Source organism: Pteronotus mesoamericanus, unplaced genomic scaffold, assembly GCF_021234165.1.
Source record: "Pteronotus mesoamericanus isolate MK-2021 breed Mesoamerican mustached bat unplaced genomic scaffold, CSHL_Meso_final contig_116, whole genome shotgun sequence".
Lineage (NCBI taxonomy): Eukaryota > Metazoa > Chordata > Mammalia > Chiroptera > Mormoopidae > Pteronotus > Pteronotus mesoamericanus.
This window is the reverse complement of record NW_026555027.1, coordinates 8,968,514-8,993,611: the sequence shown is the minus strand read 5'-3', so window position 1 is coordinate 8,993,611 and position 25,098 is coordinate 8,968,514. Positions and strand designations below refer to the sequence as shown.

Sequence of the window (25,098 nt, the reverse complement as noted above, 5' to 3'; positions counted from 1 at the left end):
ACTGTCCCCTACCCTCACCCCTCCAAGTCACCTCCTATGTGTTTTTCTGTGGCTCTGAGGACATCTCCTTCCTGGGCAGGGCCTATGACGGGGACAGGATCGAGCCGGCCTGTACCATGAGGGGTGGCAGGGACCCTACATGCCCTCTAAGTCACCTCCTCCAGGGTGGGGAAAGGGGGCATGATCAGTGCCGTAACTTGGGTCACAGGCGCCCCATAACCACCCCGCACCCCTGACTGCTCCCCCAGCCCCAGGCCCCGGCCGACACGCCCATTCCTGCCAGCTGTGCAAAAGAAATGTGTCCTCTTGGCCCACAGTTGTGCCGCCGTGTTACCAGGAACCTCTGAGGTGCTGTTATCCTTGAATTTAAACATAATGATATGACTTGGGATACTGACAATGAAGGGAAAGCCAAGAGTTAACAGCGACACCTTCCTTCGAGTTTCACAACTGTATCTACCCCAGGAAAGGCGAAGAGAGGAGGGCGGGGAGCAGATGTGGGGGTTGGCCAGGGCTGGGGAGGACGGTGCCAGAAGCTGGACCTTGGGTCCCACCTGACCCCAGGGCCCGCCTGAGAGCTCCTCCTAGGCAGCCGGTGCCAGCCACTGGGAGGGTCAGGCCACGGTGGTGTTTACCTTTGGTTTAGGTTAATGAGATCAAAGTTACACTCCTTATCACATTTTTAAGATTGAGAGAGGACTTGAGACCTACTCATGCAGAAGTAGCCCTCGGCATTCTTTGATTGCACAACCCCAGTGATTTTTACAGGTATGGTCCTGCTTTTATGAGGTGCAGCAAGAGTTCCGTCACTTTAGCATTCGGCTGTGACGTCTGTCATAATAAAGATACGCTTTTAAATGCCAATTCATTTACTGAAGGATAAGACACGGGATTTTTCCCCTTCTGCTCAGTGGCAGCATTCACACCCAGGGAATGTGGCCCGACGGCCTCCTCTGATCTAACGTTGTTATGCAATGACGCCACCTGGTAGGGTGCCACGGAGCCTTACACAGAGCATGGTAAGGAGTGACACGGCCCAAAAGGCAGCACTTGACATCCAGGAAAAAAAAACCTGACAGAGACAAATATAAGAAAAGTATGTGTAAGACGTAAAGAACAAATATCCTTAACACATAAAAATGAGTTCTCAGAATAAATAAGGAAAAACCACTTACCCTCCTAGGAGACGTCTTTTGAGTTTGCCCACACAAAGGAGTTTGTGGTCCTTCGTCTGGTCACGCTCTCGGGACCCGCCCCCTCCCACCCTTAGTCCGTGAGATTTGAATGGGCTGACCTACACTTCACCTCCTCGGGCCAAACATGTGACGCGCACCGGGCCAGTGAAGGAGGCCCCGAGTCACTGGCTGGAACTATTGGGGAAAAGGCATGCCTTTCCCATGGGCTGTTACACTGGCAAGATATTAGCTGTTGTCACTGCGCCATGGAACGTGCGGCACGAGGACAAAGTCAAGGGGAGACGAGCTGAGGAATGTTGGTGAAAAGTTGGAAGAGGACAGAGAAACGTTCGAGGACCTGAGTCTTGCTCAGCCTGGAGCCCAGTGCACTCTGACCCCTTTAGTGATACAAAACACTACTTTCCCTTTTGGCTTAAAGCTCTTTGACTTGCGTTTCTGTCGTTCACAACCAAGGGAGTCTTGGCTAAGACCCACCCTGAGGACTGGAAAGAATGGACACGCAAGGGAAATACAAAGGCCAATGAATATGAAAACAAGGAACAATCTTAGAAGGGACATTCAAGAATCACATACAGTGCTTACTGCTGTGTGTCTCCCCAAAAGCTACGCTGAAGTCCTAACCCTAGAACCACAGTCTGCAACTGTATTTGGAAATAGAGTCGTTGCAGATGTGGTTAGTTACAATGAGGTAGGACTGGAGTAGGAGGACCCTAATCCAGTCTGACCGGCGTCCTTGTAAGAAGAAGAGACACACAGGGAAAAGATGGTCACGTGCTGATGGAGGCAGACGGTGGCAGGATGGATCTCCAAGTCAAGGAAGGACAAGTACTGCTGAGAACCGGCAGGAGGACCCTGCCCTAGAGCCGGGGGACAACTTCATCTCCTCCAGAACTGGGAGAATAAATTTCTGCTGTTTGAAGTCCCCCCTACTTTGGGGTGCTTTGTTACAGAGCCCCAGGGAACTAGTGCAGATACCACGTATTTCCATTTCTGCAATTAGCAAATTACTTTTTAAATGAAAATTCTTAAGTGCTGGCAAGGTAACATCAGGAGTCTCCTCTAGCGGTTTGGCAACACGTACCCAAGGCTTTAAGAGCATTTCTCCATTTATCAATTCCATTTTTTTTTTTTTTAAATCCTCACCCTAGGACAGTTTTTCATTGCTTTTTAGAGAGAGAGGAAGAAAAACATCGATGCGAGAGTGAAGCATCAACTGGTTACCTCCTCTTCACGTTCATGCCAGACCAGGGATCGTACACCCCTGGATGGCGGATCACACACACCCAGACCAGGGACAGAACCCACAACCCAGGTATGTGCCCCGACTGGGAATCAAATCTGCAACCTTTCAGTTATGGGATGATGTTCCAACCGAGTCACACCAGCCAGGGCTATAAATTCCATTTCTAAGGCTTTATCCTAACATAAAATTTCACCTAGAAATGAAGAGCTTTGGAAAAGATGCTCATGACACCATTGTTTATAATAATGTATACAAATAACAAACCCCTCACTGCCACCAACCAGGTCATGCTATGAGGCTTATGGGACAACACTCGAATAAAGATTGAGCATGCAGGGACAGAAGTGTCACTTGGCCAGGCTATCTGACATCTCCCCGGAGTTATGGGACAAGCTGACCACATTTCCCTGCTGTTGGCGAAAAGCCCCGTCTGGTTTCAGGGGCTGCAGCCCTGCCCACAGGGGAGAGGGCCCCAAGGCTGGAAACAACCCAGGAGGCCTGTCCTGAGGAGACGAAACCTGTCCCCCTGGCAGGGGGCAGCCCCTGCCCCCTCACATCACCCTGCTTGGCCCTGTGATGGTCGCTTGTTGATGATGGGTAAGTTTTTCTCATGAGGAGAAAATGACCTAAGACAGACATCAGCCGGTATGGGCAGCAGACAAGGACTTGGGGGACACGGAGAAAGGGCAAAAAGGCCCGCGCCCCTCGGCTCAGCTTGGACATAGCCGGGGTCCTCACTCTACCTGAGAGAAGTCTCCTTGTCTCTTGGTGGCTCTGCCCTGCCTGCCTGGCTCAGGCTTGAAACAGTACCAAAGGCAGGTACAGGCCTAAGCTGGACCAGGCGGTTCCCGGGACTATTAAGGCCCTCTAAGCATGTTTGTTCTCTCAAAAGCGATGATAACTGGCTCCTACTGGGAAGGAGATTTACATTATTCATAGACTCTGACCTGAGGCAGATCTCTTGTGATCCTTCCATTGTCCCTGTCTGTTTTCTGTAAACAGAGCCTTTTGACATTGATTGATGAGCTTTGCTGTAAACCCCTGTGCATATGGTTCTCAATAAAAAGCCTTTCGATATGGGTTTGGGGCCTTCTCTTCTCTAGAGGGAAGAGCCCTGTCCCCTCTCCTGGCAATCAGAGAAGTGTTTGCCACGACTTGTGTTTATTCCCCCATCTGTGAGAACCCCGGGATGGGCTCTGCGGGATTCAGAGCCCGCTCCCTCCTCAGCTGGACCTGGACAATAATCCTCAGATCCAGGAGCCCCGTGCTCCACTGCGGCGCTTCCTGCAACGTGTCGCTTCCTGCTGCACCCTGCCCTCTGCCAAACCTATGTGGAAAACCCCTCAGGTTTTCCTAAGATCCGGCTGTGAAGGGCCAGGCTCTGCTTCCTCCCCTCGGAAGTTCTCCTGGCGTGGTGGGCGGGGGTGTGTGGGGGGGTCTGGCAGGTTCACTGAGCCATCTCAAAGGAAGGCGGGTGCCCCCTGGGGAGGGCAGTCTTGTCCCTGACCACCCACCACCAGGGACTCTGGGACCAGCTGAGTCCTGCTCGGTGTTCACCTTTGCCCTTAGGGCAAAGGACATCGTCCCCAGGCTTCAGACCATGCCGCTGAGTTCCCAGCCGGGCTCCAGTCACAGCGCTGGTCCTGGTGAAGCCAGCTGCCCCCCCAGGACCACCCGGGTCTCCCTGCGCCGACGAGGCTGTGTTGGCTCCTTGTAAGGCACCAGGTGGGCTGGGTGGGGTGGAGGTGTCTCAGGGCCCCAGCCGACTGGTTTTCAGAGGGCAGGGTCCCCATCAGGTTCGTCTCAGAAACTCCCATGGTCACATGACCTACACACAGCTGCTCAGGCCTATCTGTCAGGCCGAACCCCCTGGTGGGCTTGGCTGCTGCCGGGGCTGGGACCTCTGAAGAGAGGCCAGTTGTCCTGCCATGGGCTCTGGCTCCTGGCCCGTCCAGGCTTCCGCCGCCGTCCTTGATCTGCCGACCTGATGCCCTTCCACAAAGCAATGTTATTCCTTTGGGTCCCCACAGCTGGCGCCCAGCCCAGGGGCGCTCAAGGCCTAGTAACCCTAGGAACATTCACTTCCCTTTTTATCAGTGGGGGCAGGTACCCTGGGAGGTTTGGTCCTAGAAAGTCCGAAAGTAGGAGCACAGCCCTGGCCACAGCCAGAGCCAAGCATATGCACGCACACACAGATGACACAGATACACCCCCTGCGCATATGGCAGAGACAAACAGCACGCATATGCCACATGCACACACACAGGCACCCATGCCACCACGCTTCTATCCGTCCTAACGTATGTGAGCGCCGGCCCTGCGAGAGGCATGTCACCTGGGGGGGGGCGGTGGCTTCGGATCTGTGCTGTTGGATTTTTGCAGGAGAACGTAATCATGAGTCACAGGTGTAATTTAAAATAGAAGGGAAAGGCTGTGAGTCAAACCTGGCCCCCAAGCAGGCTGCCTCTGCGGCGGGTCTCTCAGGCGCTGCTCCTGGCCCGGCCCGCCTCTGGTCGGGAGTCCTGTCGCCGCACAAGGTCCCAACCGGCAGGCAGGGTGCAGGGATGGCCAGTGTCCACCTGGGGGGACATGTGTGACCTGCCTTGGTCCCAGAGTGGCCTCTGGTTTCAAAAAGCTGGGGGCAGCCAGGTGGTCCTGTGGTGCTTTTGGGTCTTGCTGGACCCTTGGACCTGGCTTGGTAAAATTTTTTGTTTTTATTGTGGTAAAATATATATACATATATAAAATGTACCATTTTAACCATTTTTGAATGCACTGTTCTGTGGCATTCAATTCGTGCACATCATTGTCCAGTCTTCACTGCCACCCATCTCATAGCTTGTCTATCATCGCAAACAGGAACTCTGTCTGCATTAAACCAGGTCTCCCTCCCCGACCCCACAGCCCCTGTTCTACTGTCTCTGTGAACCTGACTTCTCTAGAAATCTCACGTCATTGTGGAATCAGTAGAATATTTGTGACCAGTTTGCTTCACTGCGCACCAGGTCCTAGAGGCTCATCCGCATTGCAGCACACATCAGACCTGCTTCCTTTTTAAGGCTGAGTGATATTCCAGGGCAGGGATAGACCACATTTGGTTTATTCATCCCTCTGTGAATGGACGCCGCGGCTGCTTCTGCCTTTCGCAGAAGCCGTTGTGAATAAAGCGGCCATGAACAGGGAGTACGGGTTCAAGTCCCTGCTTCCACTTCTTTAGGGTCGATGCCCAGAAGAGGGATTGCTGATCATACGGTGATACTGTGTTTAATTTTTGAGGTCCCCCCGCCACTATTTTCGACAGTGGTTGCGCATTTTACATTCCCACCATCAGTGCCCGAGGGTTCCAATTTCTCCGTATCTTCACCAACACTTGTTATTTCGAGGTTTTGTACAAAAAAAAAAATAACAGCCATCGGAATGGATGTGAAGTGATATCTCATTGTGGTCTGGGGGACTTGGCTTCTTAAAGGGGATGGAGTGCAGCTGGTGTTCATGTCACGGTGGAGTGACCGAGCTGCCCAGGGGCCAGGGGCAAATGGCTCCAGGCACCCAGTCTGGCCCAGGTGCGGGCACACAGCCATCGCAGACCTGCCTGGAGCCCCAGCCTGGGCCTGTCGCTTGTGCTCGGAGGCTCGGATGTCCTGAAATCATGGGCTCAGAGTGTGGATCCACTGATGTTCCTGGGAGCTTGTTCCATGCTGGGGCCTCGCTTGGGGCTGGGACAGTGGCCACAGGGGCCTCACCCTGTAGGAGGAGAGGCAGCAGTGAGACAGAGGGGCCTGACGGCTGACAGCAGGGACAGAGCGGGAGCGGGGCTGTAAGCCGGCCTCAGGGTCCACAGAGCCCAGCTTCCCCCACTGCTCGGCGGCCGCTGACCACCCAGGCTCCAGGCTGCGGTTGCAGACCGCAAGTGAAGACGGATCTTTCAACCAGTGTTCCTAAGTCAGCCGGGACCCTGTGTGGTGTTAGCAGACCTGGCCAGAGTGTGTCCTTCCTGAGAGAGCCCGGGGGTTCCCTCTGCCCCGAACTGGCACCGAAGTGGGTGGGCACGCCCCGCCTCTGCTTCCTCTGTTTGCTTAGGTGCTTAAGCTCCTTCTGGGCTCTGAAGAGATCACTTCACATCACATCATCTTAGAGCATCTCATGTCTGCTATGGGACAGCACAGAGCGAGCCGAAAGATGGCCCGCCCCACCCCCTCCACACCGGTGCTTCGGTTCTGGGAAAGGAGAAGCAAACCCAGCTGGCTGGGGGGATGCGAAAGTTCTGTGGTTCCAGTCCTGGTAGCCCAGGTCCTGAACCTGACCTACTAATTTTGTGACTGTGGTTTATTTGTGAGAAGAAGGTTCTAGAAATTTCCTTCCAGGTCCTGGGATGACTCAGAGCTCCCTGGCCCTGAGGCAGGTTGGGTTGGACCTTCTTCCTGGCCCAGCTGGTTTTGAGAGGCTCTGCCCACCTTAAAACTCTTGCCTTGTTCTAAGCAGTTTTCAATTTAATCGTGCTGTACAAGGAAAGTGTACTATTCCCTCCACGCTTTTGTCCGTTCTGGTTTCGCAGGGGCCATGGTGGAGAGGCCAGTAGGACGAGGGCGTGCTAGTGCCAGTGCACTTCGTCTCACTTTGTCCCACGTCCTCTATCTTTGCACGGCTCAGTGGTTGTCGCGATGCACCTGTGAGGTGTTACTGTGGGGGGCTTGGTCTGGGGGACTACTGCATGGTCCTCCTTGTTAGTTGATGCCGAATACATCTTTGCCTCCTTGTGATGTAAATCCATGTGTTTTCTTTTTAAAGAAACAACACACCACCACCAAAAACCACAGAAACGAGGTCAGAAAGAATGAGAACCCCTTTGCCGTCTGCATCAAAAAAAGCTGGACGCTGCGCGGCCCCTGCAAGTCCTCCTGGGCAATCAGGGGCTTCCAAGTTCCCTTGGCAACCAGGGGACCAGGACCTCTGCTGCGGTGGCTGAACCTGCAGGTCCTCAAGGTCATCCGGGGGTCCCTCAGTTTATGAGATTCTGCTCTTGGCCTCCAGGAACCACCCTTGTCCCTGGGGCTGTGCCGTCCCGAGCGGCATGTCCAGGCATCCAGCCTTGACCTGGCTGCTCTCAGACAAGCAAGCCTTTCGGAGAATGTGGGAGGAAAGGCCCCGGGGGGCGACTAAGGTTATCAGATGGAGGGGAGAAGAAGAAGGGGTGAAGCAGGGGACAGTACAGCCGCTTCCAAAACAGAATTCCAAGACCACAACTAAAGCTCAAGACTCTGAGGGCCGTGTAAGACCACAGCTGTGAAAAGGGCAGGATGTAAGACACTGATAGAGACCCGGGGGCGGAGGGTGGGGGGTGGGACGGGACTCCAAACCACCGCGGGTATCACCAGTGCTCTTTGTTCTCATCTTCACACATTTCTGTATTTTCTACTGAGTTTTCTACCTAGAAAAGCAGAGTGCTAATTTATAGGAAAATATTATGCTGGGAGAGCATTTCATTTTGTTCCCACTTGATGCTGCTGAAAGTGACTGGGATCCATCCAGAAGCTGCCAGGACCGCCTCTCGCCCAGTGCACCTCCCCCCACTCCTACCCCTCCTCCTCCCTCCCTCCTCTTCCCTCCCTCCTCCTCCAGCCTGGAAGCCACACTCCAGACCAGATCCCCTGCCAGGCCAGCACTCCCAACCCCTTCTTCCGCACCATCGTCTTCTCCTGGCAATGCCTCAACCCTGGTTCAGCCCGGATACCCGCAATGTCACACCGCCCCTGGCCCAGCATCTCCGGAGAAAAATCACACAACTATTTGAGCAATACATGGACAAGGTGGAGCGTTTCCTGCGGTCTCAGGGCTGGTCCCTTCGCCTGCCTCCTCTCCTCTCCCCCAGCCACCCCCTCCTGCCCCTCCTGTCCTGCGTCCACCCCCGCTGCCTTTTCTCTGGTGGAAATGGCAGGAGTCCCCACATTAAGGCCACATTTCCTATCAAACTATTCTATGTCATTGGCCTGATTATCTTCTCCCCTTCACTTGCTGCCTTCTGAGAGCGTCTTATTCATCACCTGTGTCTTCATGGTCTGTCTCCTTAAGCAGGTGACAACCCTTGAGAGAAGCCATCTTGTCTGTTTCCTTCCCACTGTGCTCACCTCCAAAACAGTGCACGGCACACAGTGGGTGCTTTACAAGCGTGGGTCCTGCTGGCGACTCCCTCAGCATGTCACGCTCTCTCAGGACCCGTGCCTTCCCTTCCCTCTTTGTCCCTTCTAGCGCGACTGTCTGTCACAATTTAAGTCAGTCCCATGCTCATTTTCACCGTCTGGCATAGTTCTTGCCAAGTCTTGCAAAGTGTAAAACTCACATGTTTTTTGAATGATTGAGTAGTAATAAAAAAAGATAGTACTGCATATTGTGCCCAGCTGCCAGTGGACGCCCTGGAGGCACTTAAATGAAAAGCGCCGCTTAGAAGTCTAGAATCTCCCAGAGCGATGGGGTGCTCCGGGCAGCCCCAGCGGAAAGCCCAGAGTAAAGGATGTGGCGGTTACACTGGGGCTCTTGGCCCTGTTTCCCAGGCTGCACGAGGCCACCCCAGGGGATTCCACTCCACAACGTGGAAGGAGCTAAAACTTTTCTCCCTGATTGTGTGGTCTGCCAGTAAAACAGTGGGGAACTTTGGCTTTTAAGCACGTGGTTCCTTCCACCTGAGGCTTTCAGCTGGTTTACTCTGCGGGTGCTGGCAGGACAAGTGACCACGCCCCACGAGGTTTCTTGATGTTGCTTTTCTTAAAGGAGCCCGCTTCTGAGTACCGGTGCCTCTATTTCGGGCCCTTGCTGACTCACAGCTGCTCACCTCACTCCATCCTGCGCCCCCACCTTCCGCTTCCTAGACAACTGCCTTTAGAACACTGGATCGGGAGACAGACACCCTAAGGTCTCTTGGGTCCTCAGGTGCGGTGTTATCTGCTCACCCGCTTTAATACTGGGCAACCCTATCAGCCACATCAGCGACTGCTCACTGTGGCAGAAACACAGACGGGAACTAGAAAGCCTAGAACCTTGCTGTTAAAGGGCCAGCGGTCTGTGAATCAGAGGTTTCCTCTGGGGTGAAAATGTTGGAATTCTGCCTTGCCTGTCCCATGACTGCTTCTTTGGCCACCGCCCCCCTCCCCGCCACCCCTTGGCCGGGTGTCTGACCCTGGTCCCAATGTCTCCAGGACCTGAATTGCTTCTCTGCCAGCCTGCAGAGGGCCTGGACCAAGAAACACGGGCATCGCCGAGGTGGTCACCGAGCAAATGCACCCCGGAGCAGTGTGGGGTGTAGGAGGCGATGCCATCGGAGGCCGAAACGCTGGCCTGTGTCCAGCCAGCCAGCTTGCCCGGGCTCCTGAGTTAGCCTGCGAGCAGCTGGGCTGTCACTGAGAGTCAGTGCTTTTCTCCCACCTGCTGGACCCCAGGCCACACACTGTCTCCCTGATGCAGTGTGTAGTTGTCTACTGAGTGTGTCTGTGTCAAGCTCTGCAAATACAGCAGGAGGCAGAAGGGACCGGGGTCACCACTGAGGACCAAGGACGCTGCTGGGAGGCTGATCTGTCTTCAGTGTGTATGTGTCTCCCATTGTGTTACGGGGAGAATTCTTTGGATCATTCGATTATGCCTGTAGAAGCACATGCTGTTTTCGTTGTTGTTGTTTTTGTAGTGGTAGTCCTGTGTGGAGACTAGAAATTTAAAAAGAAATAAATAATTCTGGAAGGAATTACCATCTCCAGGGCCACGGATACAAACAGCCATAGGCACTTGAACAGAGACCCCCAAATTCACGAGGGTGCCCGGAGGAGCCCCCCGCAGGAGAGACGACAGCCATTCTGGGGTCAGCATCATCCTCTGCCCTGACTGCATTCTCCAAGGGCAGGCTCCCCCCAAGCGTTTGGGAATGGCCACAGCCTACACGGGGCTTTTAGAAAGGGCTGGGAGCAAGGGTCAAGTGCACTTGGGCCCAGGGACCCTTCCTGGGAAGGCAGCTTCAGCCCTTTGGCTGCAGTTTGTATTTGGGGATGACAAAATGTTTCCAAACAGCCAGCCAAGTGTTTGCAAACCCTTAAGACCTTTCAATAAGAGTCTGGAGAGCCCTGGGGCAGATGGGTGTGAAAGGGTGGAGAAGCTAGTTTGCTGGATAACACCTGGGGAAAGCTCTGAAGTCACAAAATGAGGGAGAGCAGGTGAGTATTCAGGTCCCTGGTTTCTTCACTCTGCCTCCTGTTCTCCTAGGAACAGGCTGGCGGGGCTCCCAGAAGGGGACGAAAGCGGTTGTAAACTACTCAGCTAGAAGGAAGTAAAAATATTCCTCCGAACACTGGGTAAACCTGGGACAGATAACGAGGGTCACTTTTGAAAGACGAGGAAAACTTTGGGACTAGTAGTGTCCTTGAAAGGCTTTTTCAAACAAGCTGACTCACAAACCCTCATCCAGGGAGGGGGTGATTGGGAAATGTTTGGTCGGCCAGAGACTGTTCACCAGGCGAAGCAGGTCCAGTCTGCCCGGTGCCCTGGCCAGAGCAGCCGGTCTTCAGGCAGCCGCCCACACACACACCGCAGCCTCCCCTCTCTGCCAGGTCTCCCAGTTCTGCATCCGTTTCGCTTAACTTTTACTCCCCACCCCCTTCAGAGAAGTGGTATTTTTATTTAACACAAGGAAAAATCATTCTAGGCAAGATGCAGAGTTGTAATCCTAAACGTCTGCCTTCCTAATATTTAAAAAATTCTAATCACCCGTACCCTCTGTCTTCCCTTAGAAAACATTTATTTTGTGATGAGATGTAAAGAACATAAAGTGAGCTGCAATACCAAGGTAAACTGTCCTTCACTGCTGCTTTCATTCTCTCCCCGTGGTGGGGATGAGACCACCAGGCACATCGGTCCTAGGGGACTCAGGTCCTGTCCCACTGCTGCCCTGCAGCTCTGGGAAAACAGTGAGGTGGTCCAGTAAGCCTCCAAAAGTAACCACGGGATCTTCCATGTGTCCACTCTGCCAAGGGGTGAAGTCCTCACCCACCGCAGACTCCGCCCATTGGCCCACTCGGGATGGCTGCTCCTCCAAGGGCAGGGTCCTTTCATTGGTGTTCAGTGGACACTTGTCAGATGAACACACGTAATTGAGCCACCCTGTGCTGTGTTGAGGGTGTTGCCGACCCAGTAACCCACTACGCTGGTACCTGACAACCTAAAGACCTCAGCGATCAGAGTCCATTTCTACCTGGACCTCTGGCCCCCTGGAAACCAGCCCGCTGGGCCTTCTTTTCTCCATCCTGCTGAGTTATAACATCAAAGCGGCTCCATCAGAAAAGGCGCAGACCTTCCTCCGCGATTGGCTGGCTTCTGACAGCGTATCTGATGGGGAAAGGACAGGGAAGGACAAGGCTCGCCTTGGGTAGGGCAAGGACCCACTCCACCGGCCTAGGGGGCTGCAGCAGCAGCATCCATTTAGGACGTCAGCTCCGGCGATCACTTGCCAGAGATGCCGACCAGCTTTCTTGTGCTTGTTTCTAACTTGGTGAACTGAGATTCGCACACAACAAGCGAAATCAAAGTTGGGGGGCCCCAAGGTCCTCGAATATAGTGCTGCCATGCTCCAGAGGGTCGCCGGCGGTGGGCGGTCCCTCTCCAGGATCTGGCGTGCTCTCCCTCAGTGGGAGCTGGAGTGCTGTCACCTGGCAATGCCTTATGGCCTCATTCTTCGAGTCTTCGAGGTTACCCTAGCCTGACCTGGTACTTTGCCCAATACAGGCTGCAAGGCTGCGCGCTTCTGACGGAAATGGGGGGTGAGACCAGTGCCTCCATCACCGGGACTGTGGAGTAGGGGTCCAAAGAGAACCCAGCAGTGCTGGCTGCTGTTCGGGGTTTCGGAGCCGCCCTAGACCCAAACCTTTTGGGAGGGTGCAAGAAGTGGAGGCAGGCGCGAATGCGGCGGTTCGTGCGCTAGCAGGCGGGGAGGCGGCGCCCGGGGGAAGCAAGGGTTAAGCCTTTTGCAGCCTCCACGGCGCCCGGTAGGGGGCGCGCGCCGGCGGGAAGGCGGGCGCGGGTGGACCTCCGCGGGCCTTCGGTGCCCGGCGCCCCTGACGTCACCGCCCCGCGGTCGCCAGGGCGACGGCCTCATCAGCCCGCGCGTCAGAGCCGCTTGTCTCTTGGCAACTGCCCGATCTCCCGCTCTCCCTCCGCCTGGCTCTGAGCCGCGCGTCGTTCTGGCGTCAAAGCGACGTCAATGGGACTGTATCAATCCAGCGCGGCGACGGGGCGGGGCCGACGGAGGCGGGCCGGGGCGGGGCCGGGGCGGGGCCTGGGCGGGGCGGTGGCGCGTGCGGCGGGGTGCGCGGCGCGGTCTCAGAGCTGACATGCTGCGCGGCCCGGCAGGCTGTAGAGGCGGCGGCTGTGGCGACCCGAGCAGTAGGCGCCAGAGCAGCAAGAGCGGACAAGTGGTCGGTGGGAGTCTCGGGGCGAGCGGCGTCCCAGCCTCGGCGTCCCGAAGGCGGCGGAGGTGAGGCGGCGGCTGGGGTGGCGCCGTGGGACTGGGCTCGGGGCTCCGGCGGCCCCGCGGGTGCGCGCGTGGAAGTCGGGCCGGGACGCCGCTCGCCCCGAGGCCGCCGCATCCCCTTTGTTATGGGGAGGTGGGAGCGGATCCACGTACCCCTCGGGGTGAGGGGCTTCAGGGTTCGAAATAGAACCGATCGCGGACGGCGGGATACTCGGCCCGCGGGGTTCGGGGTTCGGTAGGAGCCGGACGCGGGGGGCGGCGGGGGCGGGTCCACATGCTCCGCGGAGCTAAGGGTGCCCGGGGGACTGGAGTGGAACCGACCGCGGGGAGCGGGGTATACGCCGCCCAGGACTGAAGAGCTACAGGATTCGGGATAAAGCCGACCGCGAGCAGCGGGGGACGGGTGTAGGAGCGGGTCCGCGCGCCCCGCGGGGCTAAGGGTGTTAGGGGGCACTAGAGTGGAGCCCGCCGCGGGCGGCGGGGGACGAGTGTAGGAGGGGTTCGAGTTCCCCGCGGTGCTAAGAGGGTCCGGGGAGACGAGAGCGGAGCCGACCGCCGGCCCCGGGGCTGGCGGGTGTGGGATCGCGGTCGTCGCTGATCGCTCCCGGCGTCCGCAGGTGCCCGGAGCCATGGTGATCATGTCGGAGTTCAGCGCGGCCCCAGCGGGCGTGAGCCAGGGCCAGCAGAAGCCCCTCCGGGTGGGCTTTTACGACATCGAGCGGACCCTGGGCAAGGGCAATTTCGCGGTGGTGAAGCTGGCCCGGCATCGAGTCACCAAAACCCAGGTGCCTGGGGCGAACTCTCCCTGGGGTGGACCCTGCGTGGGGGCAGCCTGCCTGTTGGGATCCCTGCCTGTAGTGTAAGGTCTAAATGCTGACAGTTTTTAGTTCGGTGAAGAAAAAAAAAATGTCTTGTATTATGATTGCATAATTCGAACAAATATTAGGGGACAGCAAAGAAGATAATGATCAAATAAGCCAGGAGTGCAGTGCTCTCGGTTCCAGAGCTAAAGCCCTGCAAAGTGAGCCTGCAAAGACTTGGGACAATTATTTAACTTTGGCTAGTTTAAGTAATATTAATAGTTATTTTAGTTTCCTCCTCCCCAACTTTTTGTGACCTTTCGGGGACATAAAGTGTTTGAGAAATTAGCCTGCAAAAAATGCAGTGTGTATATTAGGTTAAGCGAGAGGGTTTTTTAAAAATATCCTTTTTTCTTTTAAAAATCTGTAGGTAGCAATAAAAATAATCGATAAAACACGCCTAGATTCAAGCAATTTGGAGAAAATCTATCGTGAGGTTCAGATCATGAAGCTTCTGAATCATCCACATATCATAAAGCTTTATCAGGTAAGGATTAAAGTTTGCCTTTTACTGTAACTTTTGGCAAGTGTATTAGTTTTTATTTCCAACAACCAAAGTCTGCAGTTTCTGAAGGCTGCCCCTCTCTTTGGTATGTGTTGGAGTCAGGGAGTTGGTCTTAAAGGGTAAACAGATTGATTTCTGTAGTGGTGAAGGCGCATTTATAGTTATTTTCTTGCTTTTGGGCCGTAAGTGAGATTTGCTTCATGAAATTTTATTTAGTATTACAAGTTGTTGCAGTTTTAAATGCGTAGATTTAAATGGGATGTTGTTGCCTTTACTGTGAAGACCAACAGCCAGATCTGTGTGTTGCCACAAGTCAGGCATTTTGTGTAGAAGGACAAATGCTAGTGAAACTTCTGTCTTTGCAGATAATTACTGAACTTTCAAACTGGCTGCTCTTACCAGTTTTCATAAACTTATCTATGCAAAGGCAGCAGGGAGCATTTGTCTTCCTCGGGGAAACTCTTCCTTCAAAGGCAGAGATGAAAACACCTCTGCCTGGTGAGAGCAAGGAGACTGGCCTTTAATCCGCGTTAAGAACAGGCCTCACCCTGCCCGTCTGGTGGTTTGTTCTGTGGCTTTATTTTTGTTCTCCTGTTGAAACTAATAAATTATATCTTTGGAAAATAAGTGCCAGTTTCCTTAAGACAGCAAAGAGAATCTCTTGTTTAGTGGCCACTTCTGCAAAGACGAAATCAAGTCTTGTTCAGGAGAGCGAGCTCTTTGCAAATGCTCCCTGTTCCGTCCAGTCGGGCCGCCTATAAGTTCCTTTTGCTGACTCTCAGGAAACCTGGAGAGTCTGAAATGAATATGGGTTGGTGTGAGCGTTCGTGCAGTTGGCAGGGCCAGGCATACAGTGGGCAGGAGTAGGACTGTAATTGACAATTATCCCACAGAAGGCTCTTCACGCGATTAAAATGAAGGTGGAAGTAGTCATCGGGGCTTGTGTTTCCAGAATGACAGCGTACTCATCTTTGTTCAGTGCAGCGCACGCGTCACGGACGTGTTTTGTTTCTGTTGTCGTTTGTAAGTCGCTGTCTGGATAAGACGTTTCCTCCCCGGTCACTGATGTCAATGCCTGAGAAATGTGCCTGGCCTGTTTCCGCAGGAGTAGACTGACCCCTGTCTGTTTTTGACTGAGCTGAGCGGGAGGGATGAGCCACGAGTGTGGCTTCCTTGTCCTCCTGGCCCCCGCTGGCACCTGCGTGGACCAGCTCAGTTAGCCATGTCTTGCCTACCTGATCCAAGTCAGAGATCTTTTCTTGAGGTGAATTTTCTTACTGGCCTGTGTGCTGCTTTGACTGTTCGGGGGCAGCAACGGTTGTTCTTAGCCTGGTGTTGATGGTGGTATCTGATTTTCATCCAGCTGGCTCAGGCCCAGGACCTTGGTGAGACGCTGAAGTCTTGAGGTTTCTTTTAAAAAAACTTAAACACATTCAATCTTCTTTCTCTGTGACTTTTTTTTTTTTTTTTCATTGAGAAAAAGGATGGACTTAGACACGTGAAGGGCCAGGGCAGTAAAAATTCTAGCTGAACTATATGGTGTTCACTTTTTAGATTTACAGCTCAAAGCAGTTGTCTTTAAAGTGTCTTTTTTAAAGGAATAACTATAGTTTGAACCCCGAAGAAATCTTTTTCTGTAAGAATATATTATCTCTCTGCCTCCCTCTGAAATATTTTTAAATACTTGGATATGAGTTAGTTTTACTTTTGCTACCAAAGATTTGAATTTTATCTTGTTTCTTAGTTAGGTTTTAAATTCTTCACAATTTTTTTTCAAAGTGAAATAAAATTCTCGATCAACAAGGGAACATTTAAGGCAGGGGTCTCTAACCCTCCGGGCCTCCCTACCCCCCTACCCACCCACAGCGGGCAAGCCAGCAATACCAAAAAGGTTCGGGACCGCTGCCGTAAGGTGTACTTGGCACTGGCGCTTGCTGTTGACACATGCTGAGTGGTTTGCTGTGCACAGAGCAGACTGTTGGAGCTACTTGGCAAAGCTGGCTTCTCGTGGCCTAATTAATCATGTTACCAACGCATGTGGGGACGGGGCATTTGCCATCTATTATTCAGCTGTGCTGGCCATTGGCTTGAAAAGTCTGTTGCCTGCTAGACTCCTAGAAGAAAGCCCTCCTAAACTCAACATCGCTTTTACTTCTGTAGCCTGCAGAGTCCCCAGGTGGGTGAGGCAGAGGGAGTTCAAAATGCAATGTAAGAGAATGCAATGCACTGACACCTTCACCGAGAGCAAAGACACGTCAGGATAGGCAGGCTCATGAGGAGTTCACCTCTGACTTTTTAAAAAAACTCTTTCTGAATAGGAATCCCCTTATTTGTTTCTTTATTGCAGAAGTTTTTGTTTCCTTTCCAAAAATAATGAATTCACTCATCCAGAGAAGTTAGCAATTCCCTGGGGTTTAGGTAGATTATTTATACCATTGGCATGTTCTCTTTTTGTGTGGTTAAACGCCTGGTCTTTATTTATCTATTTTTTTTTTAGGTTATGGAAACAAAGGATATGCTTTACATTGTCACTGAATTCGCAAAAAATGGAGAAATGTTTGGTGAGCCACCCTTATTTTTAATACCTGTTCAAACCAAATGGCGCTTCCCTGGCAGGAACTGCTCCTCCCCAGTACGGGCCTACCCACCTTACAACTGCGCAGCCTCCCTCAGTCACGGCCTAGATGGACGCCCCCCCACCCCTGCTTGTGGACTTGGGGGCTGTAATTCTGCGTTGTTGCTCCTCAGATTATTTGACTTCAAACGGGCACCTGAGTGAGAATGAAGCCCGGAAGAAGTTCTGGCAGATTCTGTCGGCCGTTGAGTACTGCCACAGCCATCACATTGTGCACCGGGACCTCAAGACTGAGAATCTGCTGCTGGATGGAAACATGGACATCAAGCTGGCAGGTAAGCAGGAGGGTCACCCCAGCCCGGGAAGCACGGTCCTGCGGAGGGGGCCACGTGCCAGCGCAGGTCTCCGTGCTGCCGGCTCACACATCTTTGAAACCGGGGCCCCTGCTTTTTCCACCCTAACTTCATTACTTCATCGTTTCTTCCTTTGTGTCTCAGACTTTGGATTCGGGAATTTCTACAAATCGGGAGAGCCTCTATCTACATGGTGTGGGAGCCCCCCATACGCAGCCCCAGAAGTCTTTGAGGGGAAGGAGTACGAAGGCCCCCAGCTCGACATCTGGGTAGGAGCCTGTGCGCAGCACACGTTGGGTGCCAGCACTAGTTAAGGGTTAACCAGTAAGGGTGTGCGGGTGCTGACTGTGCCGTCTGTTGTCCGCAGAGCCTCGGCGTTGTGCTGTACGTCCTCGTCTGCGGGTCTCTCCCCTTCGACGGGCCCAGCCTGCCAGCCCTGCGGCAGCGGGTACTGGAGGGCCGGTTCCGCATCCCCTTCTTCATGTCCCGAGGTAGGCGTGCGCGGGCCCTCTCCTGGGCAGGCGGGGGTTAGGAGCCGGCCTGCTGTGCCGCCGGCGCTGTGGGGAGCCTGGGCTGGGAGCTTTGGAGGAGGTGAAGGAATGGGTTTCCTGAAATGCCTGCTTGACCGTCTTCTGGGTCTGTGAGTCAGGCCTGCGTCACCACAGGATGTTTACCTGCGGGAGAAACCCAACCCATGGGGTGTGTTTTCAGTGCCCTACTTAGGGCATGGATAGGGGCCTCCCTCTGAGGGTGTCCCCAGAGGGCCGGCCGAGGGCTTTGTCTCAGGGGCCCACCCAGTGCCCCCCGAGTCTCACCCACCCCACACTTGTGCTTTTCTTCTTCATCCAATAAAGATGTGACCTGGTGCCTACTGGCATATGTGGTCACAGCAGAAAGGGCAGTCTGGGTGGTCTCTGTGGGGACATTAGGAGGGCTGTGTCCCCTTCAGAGGCCCACCCCTCTGCGGGGGGCTCTGTGGTGGTCCGTCTGGGCCGATGGCACAGGCGAGCGCGCCTGGCCTCGGTATTCTTTAGAATGGTCACTTGTCCGTTTGCCTGCATGAAGGGAGCCTTGTTCCCTTCACCAGTGGGTGGTGGGCACTGTGCGCACAGTGGCCTGCGCGTGCTCAGTGCACCTCCCTCGACCTGCAGACTGCGAGACGCTGATCCGCCGCATGCTGGTGGTGGACCCTGCCAAGCGTATCAGCATCGCCCAGATCCGGCAGCACAGGTGGATGCAGGCCGACCCCACCCTGCCACGCACCTGCCCTGCCAGTGCCGCACTCGGCTACAACTCCAACCTGGGCGACTATGACGAGCAGGTGCTGGGCATCATGCAGACCCTCGGGGTGGACCGGCAGAGGACCGTGGAGGTGAGTGCTGCCCCGTCACTCCCCCAACTTGGCTTTGACAGGAGAGGTGCTTGTTCTGGGGAGCAGGGGTGACTTTATCAGGAAAAGCAGTCACTCACCAGTTGAGTTAAAATGGGAACACAGGCTAATTTAAGGGCCAGCTTGTCCACTCTTCTAAAGGATATTCTGGGCCTCCCAAGAATAACCCTGGGAACGGCCTTGTCAGGGAGCGACTTGAGACATCCCAAGGCGCCACCCGCACACGGGAGCCCTGCAGCTCCTCTGGCTTCTCCTCTGACCTGGTTCTGACCTGCTTCTCCGCCTCCCTGCCTCTCCCAGTCGCTTCAGAACAGCAGCTATAACCACTTCGCGGCCATTTATTACCTCCTGCTGGAGCGGCTGAAGGAGCACCGCAGCAACCCACCGTCGGCCCGGCCTGGCCCGGCCCGGCAGCAGAGACCCAGAAGCTCTGACCACAGCAGTGTGGAGGTGAGCGGGGATCCAAAGCCCCAGCCTTCTGTCCCCCGAGTTAGAAACCCTTGCTCACTTGGGCCTAGGAGAGAGAGACCCAGGCTGAGCTCCTGCCCCCGTTTATGTACCGCCCCCCCAACCCTGCCCGTTAAGCCCTGGGTCTGAGAGGGGGGTTCCCTTGTGAGCCCTGGACCAGAGGATGTGTGGAGAACTGGGGGTGCTGTTCACTCTGTTGGGGTTCAGGTCCCACCCATGGCCACTTGTTCCTCACTGGCCCTGGAGCTGGCCTCTCAGTGCCTCCCCGGATCACTGCCACACAGGGCGGCCTCGGAGGGAGGGTACACGTGTTCTGAGCCTGGTCAGCCAGGGCTGGCGTCTTGGCCAGCGCGAGGCCAGCATGGTCTTTCTTGCAATGCTCGTGGGGCCACTTCCCTGATGGCCTCTGTCCTTCACTGCTGGCTCACAGGTGCCTCAGGAAGGCCTCCCCAGTGATGCTTTCCGATCCTCCCTGCTGTGCCCGCAGCCCCAGACCTTGGGGCAGTCCATCCTGCAGGCCGAAATGGACTGTGACCTCCACAGCTCACTCCAGGTGTGTGAGCATCTGCACTGGGCCACCTCTTGGGGGCGGGGAGCTTGTCTCATCCCCAGTGGTGGTGACGAATGACCCCCATACCGGGTCACATGGAGCCCCAGGGTCACTGGTTTCTGTCCCTCCTACACAGCCCTTGCTCTTCCCTGTGGACGCCAACTGCAATGGCATGTTCCGGCAGCGCTCAGTCTCGCCCAGCAGCCCGCTGGGCACGACCATTAGCGAGGAGGTCAGGCCGGGCCAGGGCCCGAAGGAGGAGCCGGAGGCGCAGAGGCCCCTGCCCGGCAGCTCGGGCCGCAGGCACACGCTGGCCGAGGTCTCCACCTTCTCCCCGTGCGTCCCTCCCTGTAAGTGTGCACGTGAGCAGGGGCCCGGCCTGGCGGGCGGACTTATGGTTGGGACTACGAGGGCCTGATAACAAAACACCCCTTTTCTGCCAGGCGGCTTCTTCTGAGTTCTCAGATCTGCCACTGGTTTAACCCGCGAGGCCGCAAGGGTCACGGCCCCTGAGGTCTCTCAGTGGTGGGGTTGAGCTTTCTCCAGGTCCTGGGAGGGTCTTCACTCCTGACCCTTTGTGTCCTTGGTCAGCTCCACCGATCAGTCACAGCTGGGACCCCTGTGCGGGCTGGCTGGCTGGCAAGGCTTCCCGGCCTCTGGTGGCCTCTGGTTATCATAGACCCCCACTCCCTCGAGGCTGAGGAGAGATGTGGCCTGTCAGCAGGCCGAGGGGGCTGGCCGAGGGCCTGGGGCTGGCTGCAGTGGGCCTGGGGAAGGCGGCGGAGCCGATTCCTCTCTGGTGAAACTGTCAGGTCCTGGTGGGCCGCGTTGGCCTCGGGGGAGGAGGGCCCCTCAAGAGCGCTGTGCTCCCTTTGCAGGCATCGTCATCTCCTCCTCCTCCGCGGCGAGCCCTTCAGAAGGCACGAGCTCCGACAGCTGCCTGACCTTCTCGGCGGGGGTCAGCCCGGCAGGGCTCGGTGGACGCCTGGCTGCTCAGGGGCTGGCGGGCACCTGCTCTCCACTCAAGCTGGTCTCACCACTGCTGGGGACGCAGTCGGCCACCCCGGTGCTGCAGGCCCAGGGAGCCCTGGGAGGGGTGGCCCTGCTCCCTGTCAGTTTCCAAGAAGGCCGGAGGGCTTCGGACACCTCGCTCACTCAAGGTGACCCCCCCTTCCACTCTCCTCTCTGCCTTCCCCGAGAGAGGCTGTGTGTCGCCCTGGCAGGCGTCACACTGTCCTTGATGGCTGAGGGTCCCCCATTCTCTAGCCTGGCCTCGGTGGAGCAGCTGTGCTCCTCGGGCGGATCCCAGATGGCCTGATTTCCTGGGACAAAATCCCCTGGCCTCTAGGGGCAGGTCTTAAAAATTAAAAGAGACACTTGGATGCCAGGCAGCAGCTCCGTACCCGGAGGAGGGCCGGGGCCGGGAGAGGCCCTCCGCACCCGGCCGCCTGGGCTCCCTCCATGCCACCCAGGGCTTGGGGGCCTGAGCCCCCTCCCTAGCCTCATGGCACTGCTCACACCCTTCTTCCACGAAGGACCCGTGGTCTGCCCAGACACTTGCCTGTTGGTGTTGGAACTGCCATCCCCAACGAAAGCCAAAAGATGGCTTCTTAGCCCTGCGAGGGACTGGGGCGTGGAAGGCGATTAGATGACCAGAGAGCACCCTCAGCCCCGTAGGAAGGCACACCTGTCCTTTCACGCATCACTTCCATGTCGCCCGTTTCTCTGCCCTCCTCCCCACCACCTGGGGACCCCAGCCAGCCCTGGGCTCTTGGTCCCAGGCTGGGGGACAGAGGCCCATAAACTGCCCTCATTTGCCCCTCTCCAGGCCTGAAAGCCTTCCGGCAGCAGCTGAGGAAGAATGCGAGGACCAAAGGGTTTCTGGGCCTGAACAAGATCAAGGGGCTGGCTCGCCAGGTGTGCCAGCCCTCCTCCAGCCGGGCCACACGGGGCGGCCTGGGCGCCTTCCCGCTGCCCACGCCGAGCCCGGGCCTGCACAGCAGCGGGGCCAGCAGCCGGGAGGGCAGAAACCTGCTGGAGGAAGTGCTGCACCAGCAAAGGTAGGGCCGCCCTGTGCCGCCGCCCGTGACCTTGGCAGCGCTCGCGTTCATCCAGCCTTCTTGCGCTCCCCGCTCCATGTGATCAATGAATGTACCTCCCTGCCCCCACGTGTGGGGAGACCTGCAGGGCCTTGTTCCTGCAGATGGTGGCAGAGGTGGGGAGCAGTCAGGCTTTGTCACTTTGAAGCCTGTAAGTGGGGGATGGAGGGGGGCAGTGAATAAAAATGTCACGTCTGGTTGGCATCTCTGAGCTGCTATAAAAGCGCGGCAGAGAATGGAAATGTCAGGAATTGCTCAGGGGATTAGTCACGCACGGCTTTGCATGTTCTGGGCAGCTGCAGCCGGCACTTCCCTGGGCCACGGAAGCCCGTGGTGTCTGAGCCTGGCCGGGTGGAGCTCACCAGAGAAGCCGCGCTCAGAGCTGGCAGTGACCTGTTCCCTGCCCTGTTTCCTCTGTCCCCCCAGGTTGCTCCAGTTACAGCACCACCCAGCAGCCCTGCCCAGCTGCCAGCAGGCTCCCCAGCTGACCCCGGCCCCACTGGTCCTGGCCCCCTGTGACAGCGCCCTCCTTGTGTCGGGACTGCAGAAGGAGCTGGGCCTGGGGCCTGGCCCGCTGCTGCCGCCCCACCTCCTCCAGGCCGGGGTCTCCCCGGTGGCCTCGGCAGCCCAGCTCCTGGACACGCACCTGCACATCAGCACTGCCACGGCACCCCTGCACGCCGCCGCGCCGCTGCAGCCGCACTTTGCCATGCTGCCCCCGGCTTTCGACCCCGTGGGGCTGCCGCAAGGGGACTGTGAGATGGAGGACCTGACCTCGGGCCAGCTGGGCACGTTTGTCCTGGTGCAGTGAGAGGGACGCCTCCCACCACCCTCCTCCCGCATGGGCTGCCGACTCCTCGAAGCAATAATCTCAGAGTATGTGAAGGCGATTCTGGACTCAAAGCCACTAACTTCCTAGAAGCGAAACAAGCAATACGTTTGGTGTTTTGGCTTTTTAGTTTATTTTTTGTTTTATTTTCTCCTTGCACTGAGCAACTGCTGCCATGAGTAGGGACTGGAATGTTTCTGAAGAAAAATAATAATTGAGGGTGTGTTGTGGGGGCGGGTGGACAGGAGGGGGAAGGAGGGAAGCGAGGGGAGACGCGGGCGGGGCTGGCTGTGCTCACCAGGCCGGCCTGGCAGCTGCAGGCTGCCACGGGCTCCCTCGTGCACTTCGGGCGCTTCGGGTCACAGAGGCCGTTGCCTCGGACGAAGCCGTGGTGTGAGCCGTGCGCTGCAGGAGTGAGTGCGTGCACCTACGGCGAGTGCGCGCGTGCTGTGTTCAGTAGTATCCTTCTTTTAAATTAACAATTCTCCACTTCCTGAAATGTTTATGCTTCAAATGAAAGCTGTGAACTTTGTGCTTTATGTATCAGTTTTCAAAAAACTCTTAAGGGCCAGCCCAGGAGAACATAACCGGCACAATCTTGGAATTCTCTTCCCCTGAGGTCAGTAAACAGAGGACCACTTTTTCTTATTTTTGATGAGTTTTGTAAACTGCTCCAAGGTTGGTTCCAGGAGGAAGAACCTCGAAGGGGCAGGCTGGCTGCGGGGCGGGCTCTGTCCCGGCACTTGGCATAGGGCCTGGGTGCCTGCCAGGGAGATTACCTCCTGCCGCACATCTTATTTCCGCTGCTAATTAAGTTTTTATGCATTTCATTATCAGGGTCCAAAAAGAACAACTGACCTGGGGGACGTGCAATACGGTGAGGCTGGACCTGGGGCAGGAACGGGCAGCAACCCGCCCGCACTCAGGGGTCACTGTCAGTGGACAGCCCCGCCCTCCCCAGGCCCATGCTTGTTAGGCTTTTGTTCAAGAAAATGAAATGAGAGGTCAGGTCAGTGTTGTTCGGCTTTGTTCCTTTGTAAGCAAATAATGTACATGTGTATAAATAGACAGATAGACACTACTTATTTTTTATATTTTTTACTACACCTTTGTGTTCCTGGTTTAAGTTCCCCTCTGGCAATGTTACGAAGTGCTACACGAGGTCCATGTGGAGGAGGGGGACGAGGGGCGCCCTTGCCTGGCAGGTGGACTCAGGTGGCGGCTTGGCAGGCCAGAGGCCCCTGGAGAGGAGGGAAGAGCGCTGCCACGCACTCCCTTGGCCCTGTCTGCCCTGGTCCTTTACCCCCGGTGCCTTCCGCTCCTGTGGCTCTTCCGCCCTCAGTATTGAACAGGCGGTGACGGCTGGGGAAGGCGGGCACTGGTAAAAGCCAAAGACCACTGGAGACCCTGGTGGGAGGAGGCGGCGGCCGGCCGTGCGTCTGCATCTGCCCAGCTTGCTGCTACTGTCCCTCCCGGCGCCGCCACTGCTACTGCTGCTCTGGCTCCTGCCAAGGATCAGGGCAAGGGACTGTCCTTGCCCTTGGCCTCTGAGAAGTCCCCAGAGCCACTTGCTGACTTGTAAGCGAGGTTGGGGGCAGAGAGAACCTGCGTCGTGGGCTGCCAGGGCCGTCGCCTCCACACAGGTAGTACGGGGGTCCCAACACAGAACCAGCTCCCTTTTTGAAGTTCATTCTGTCCTAACGCCAGAGATCAAAGGCCTCAGAACCATGACAAGCACTTTACTTTCACGGTGGTTTTCTTTCTCGTTGCTGTAAGTCAAGTTGTGTGTCTTGTTTTTAAGTGTGTGTGACGTGTGTTTTATAGGTTTCCCAACAGCGCTGTTCTCGAATGAATGCAGTGGCCTGTTTGAAGGCACTACGTGATCTGATTAAGATGTACATTTTTTTTTTTTTTACCATAACTGAATTACTTTGTTTCTTATGTTAACAATGAGAAATGTATGCCAAATGATTAGTGGATGTATGTTTTTTAATTTAATATTTAAATAAAATATTTGGGGGAAAAAACCCTGACTTTTTCCTTTGGGTCTCTGTGGGTGCGCCTCCTTTTACAGCCGCTTCACTAAGAAGAAGCCAAGTCCTCCAGGCCTGTGGACGGTTCAGATCTTAAAGGGGCGGGCCCGGTGCCAATCCCCGCTTTCAGCCTCGCTGCAAAGAACCGGTGGCAGCCAGGCTGCAGGCGCCACTCCCCGCGCCTGGCGTTGGCGGTGGTCGTGGGCACCCTGCGCTCGGTGCGGAGAGGAGCGGCCTGAGCCGGGCGCCCGAGGGTGTGCACGCAGCCTCGCTGGTTCTCAGCCCCTTCCTGGGCGAATCCGCTGAACCACTTCACACCCACATCTGTTTCCAGCCGGCTCTTCTCCTCCAGGGCACCATTCACCCTTTGCCCCTTCCCTCACAATGTTCTCTGAATCCACTTATAAACGAGGACTTTGGAAGAATCTGACAGCCAAAAACTTTCCTGGTCTCTCCACGCTGGCTTTGCCACCTTCCAGCAGTAGGGCAGACGCGG

At 55.8% G+C, this 25,098-nt stretch overlaps 1 protein-coding gene across 1 annotated transcript; it reads left to right on the top strand.

Moving 5' to 3' along the window:
• Positions 1–12,767: 12,767 nt before the first annotated feature.
• SIK1 (salt inducible kinase 1) lies at positions 12,768–24,611 on the top strand. The gene is made up of 14 exons (XM_054578772.1): positions 12,768–12,943; positions 13,558–13,725; positions 14,171–14,287; positions 16,803–16,866; positions 17,054–17,215; positions 17,378–17,502; positions 17,601–17,724; positions 18,385–18,605; positions 18,924–19,073; positions 19,522–19,644; positions 19,778–19,991; positions 20,520–20,801; positions 21,470–21,701; positions 22,167–24,611. Exons 2-14 carry the CDS (start codon positions 13,570–13,572, stop codon positions 22,549–22,551), a joined length of 2,355 nt encoding a protein of 784 aa, XP_054434747.1. The 5' UTR covers positions 12,768–12,943; positions 13,558–13,569; the 3' UTR covers positions 22,552–24,611.
• Positions 24,612–25,098: the final 487 nt, after the last annotated feature.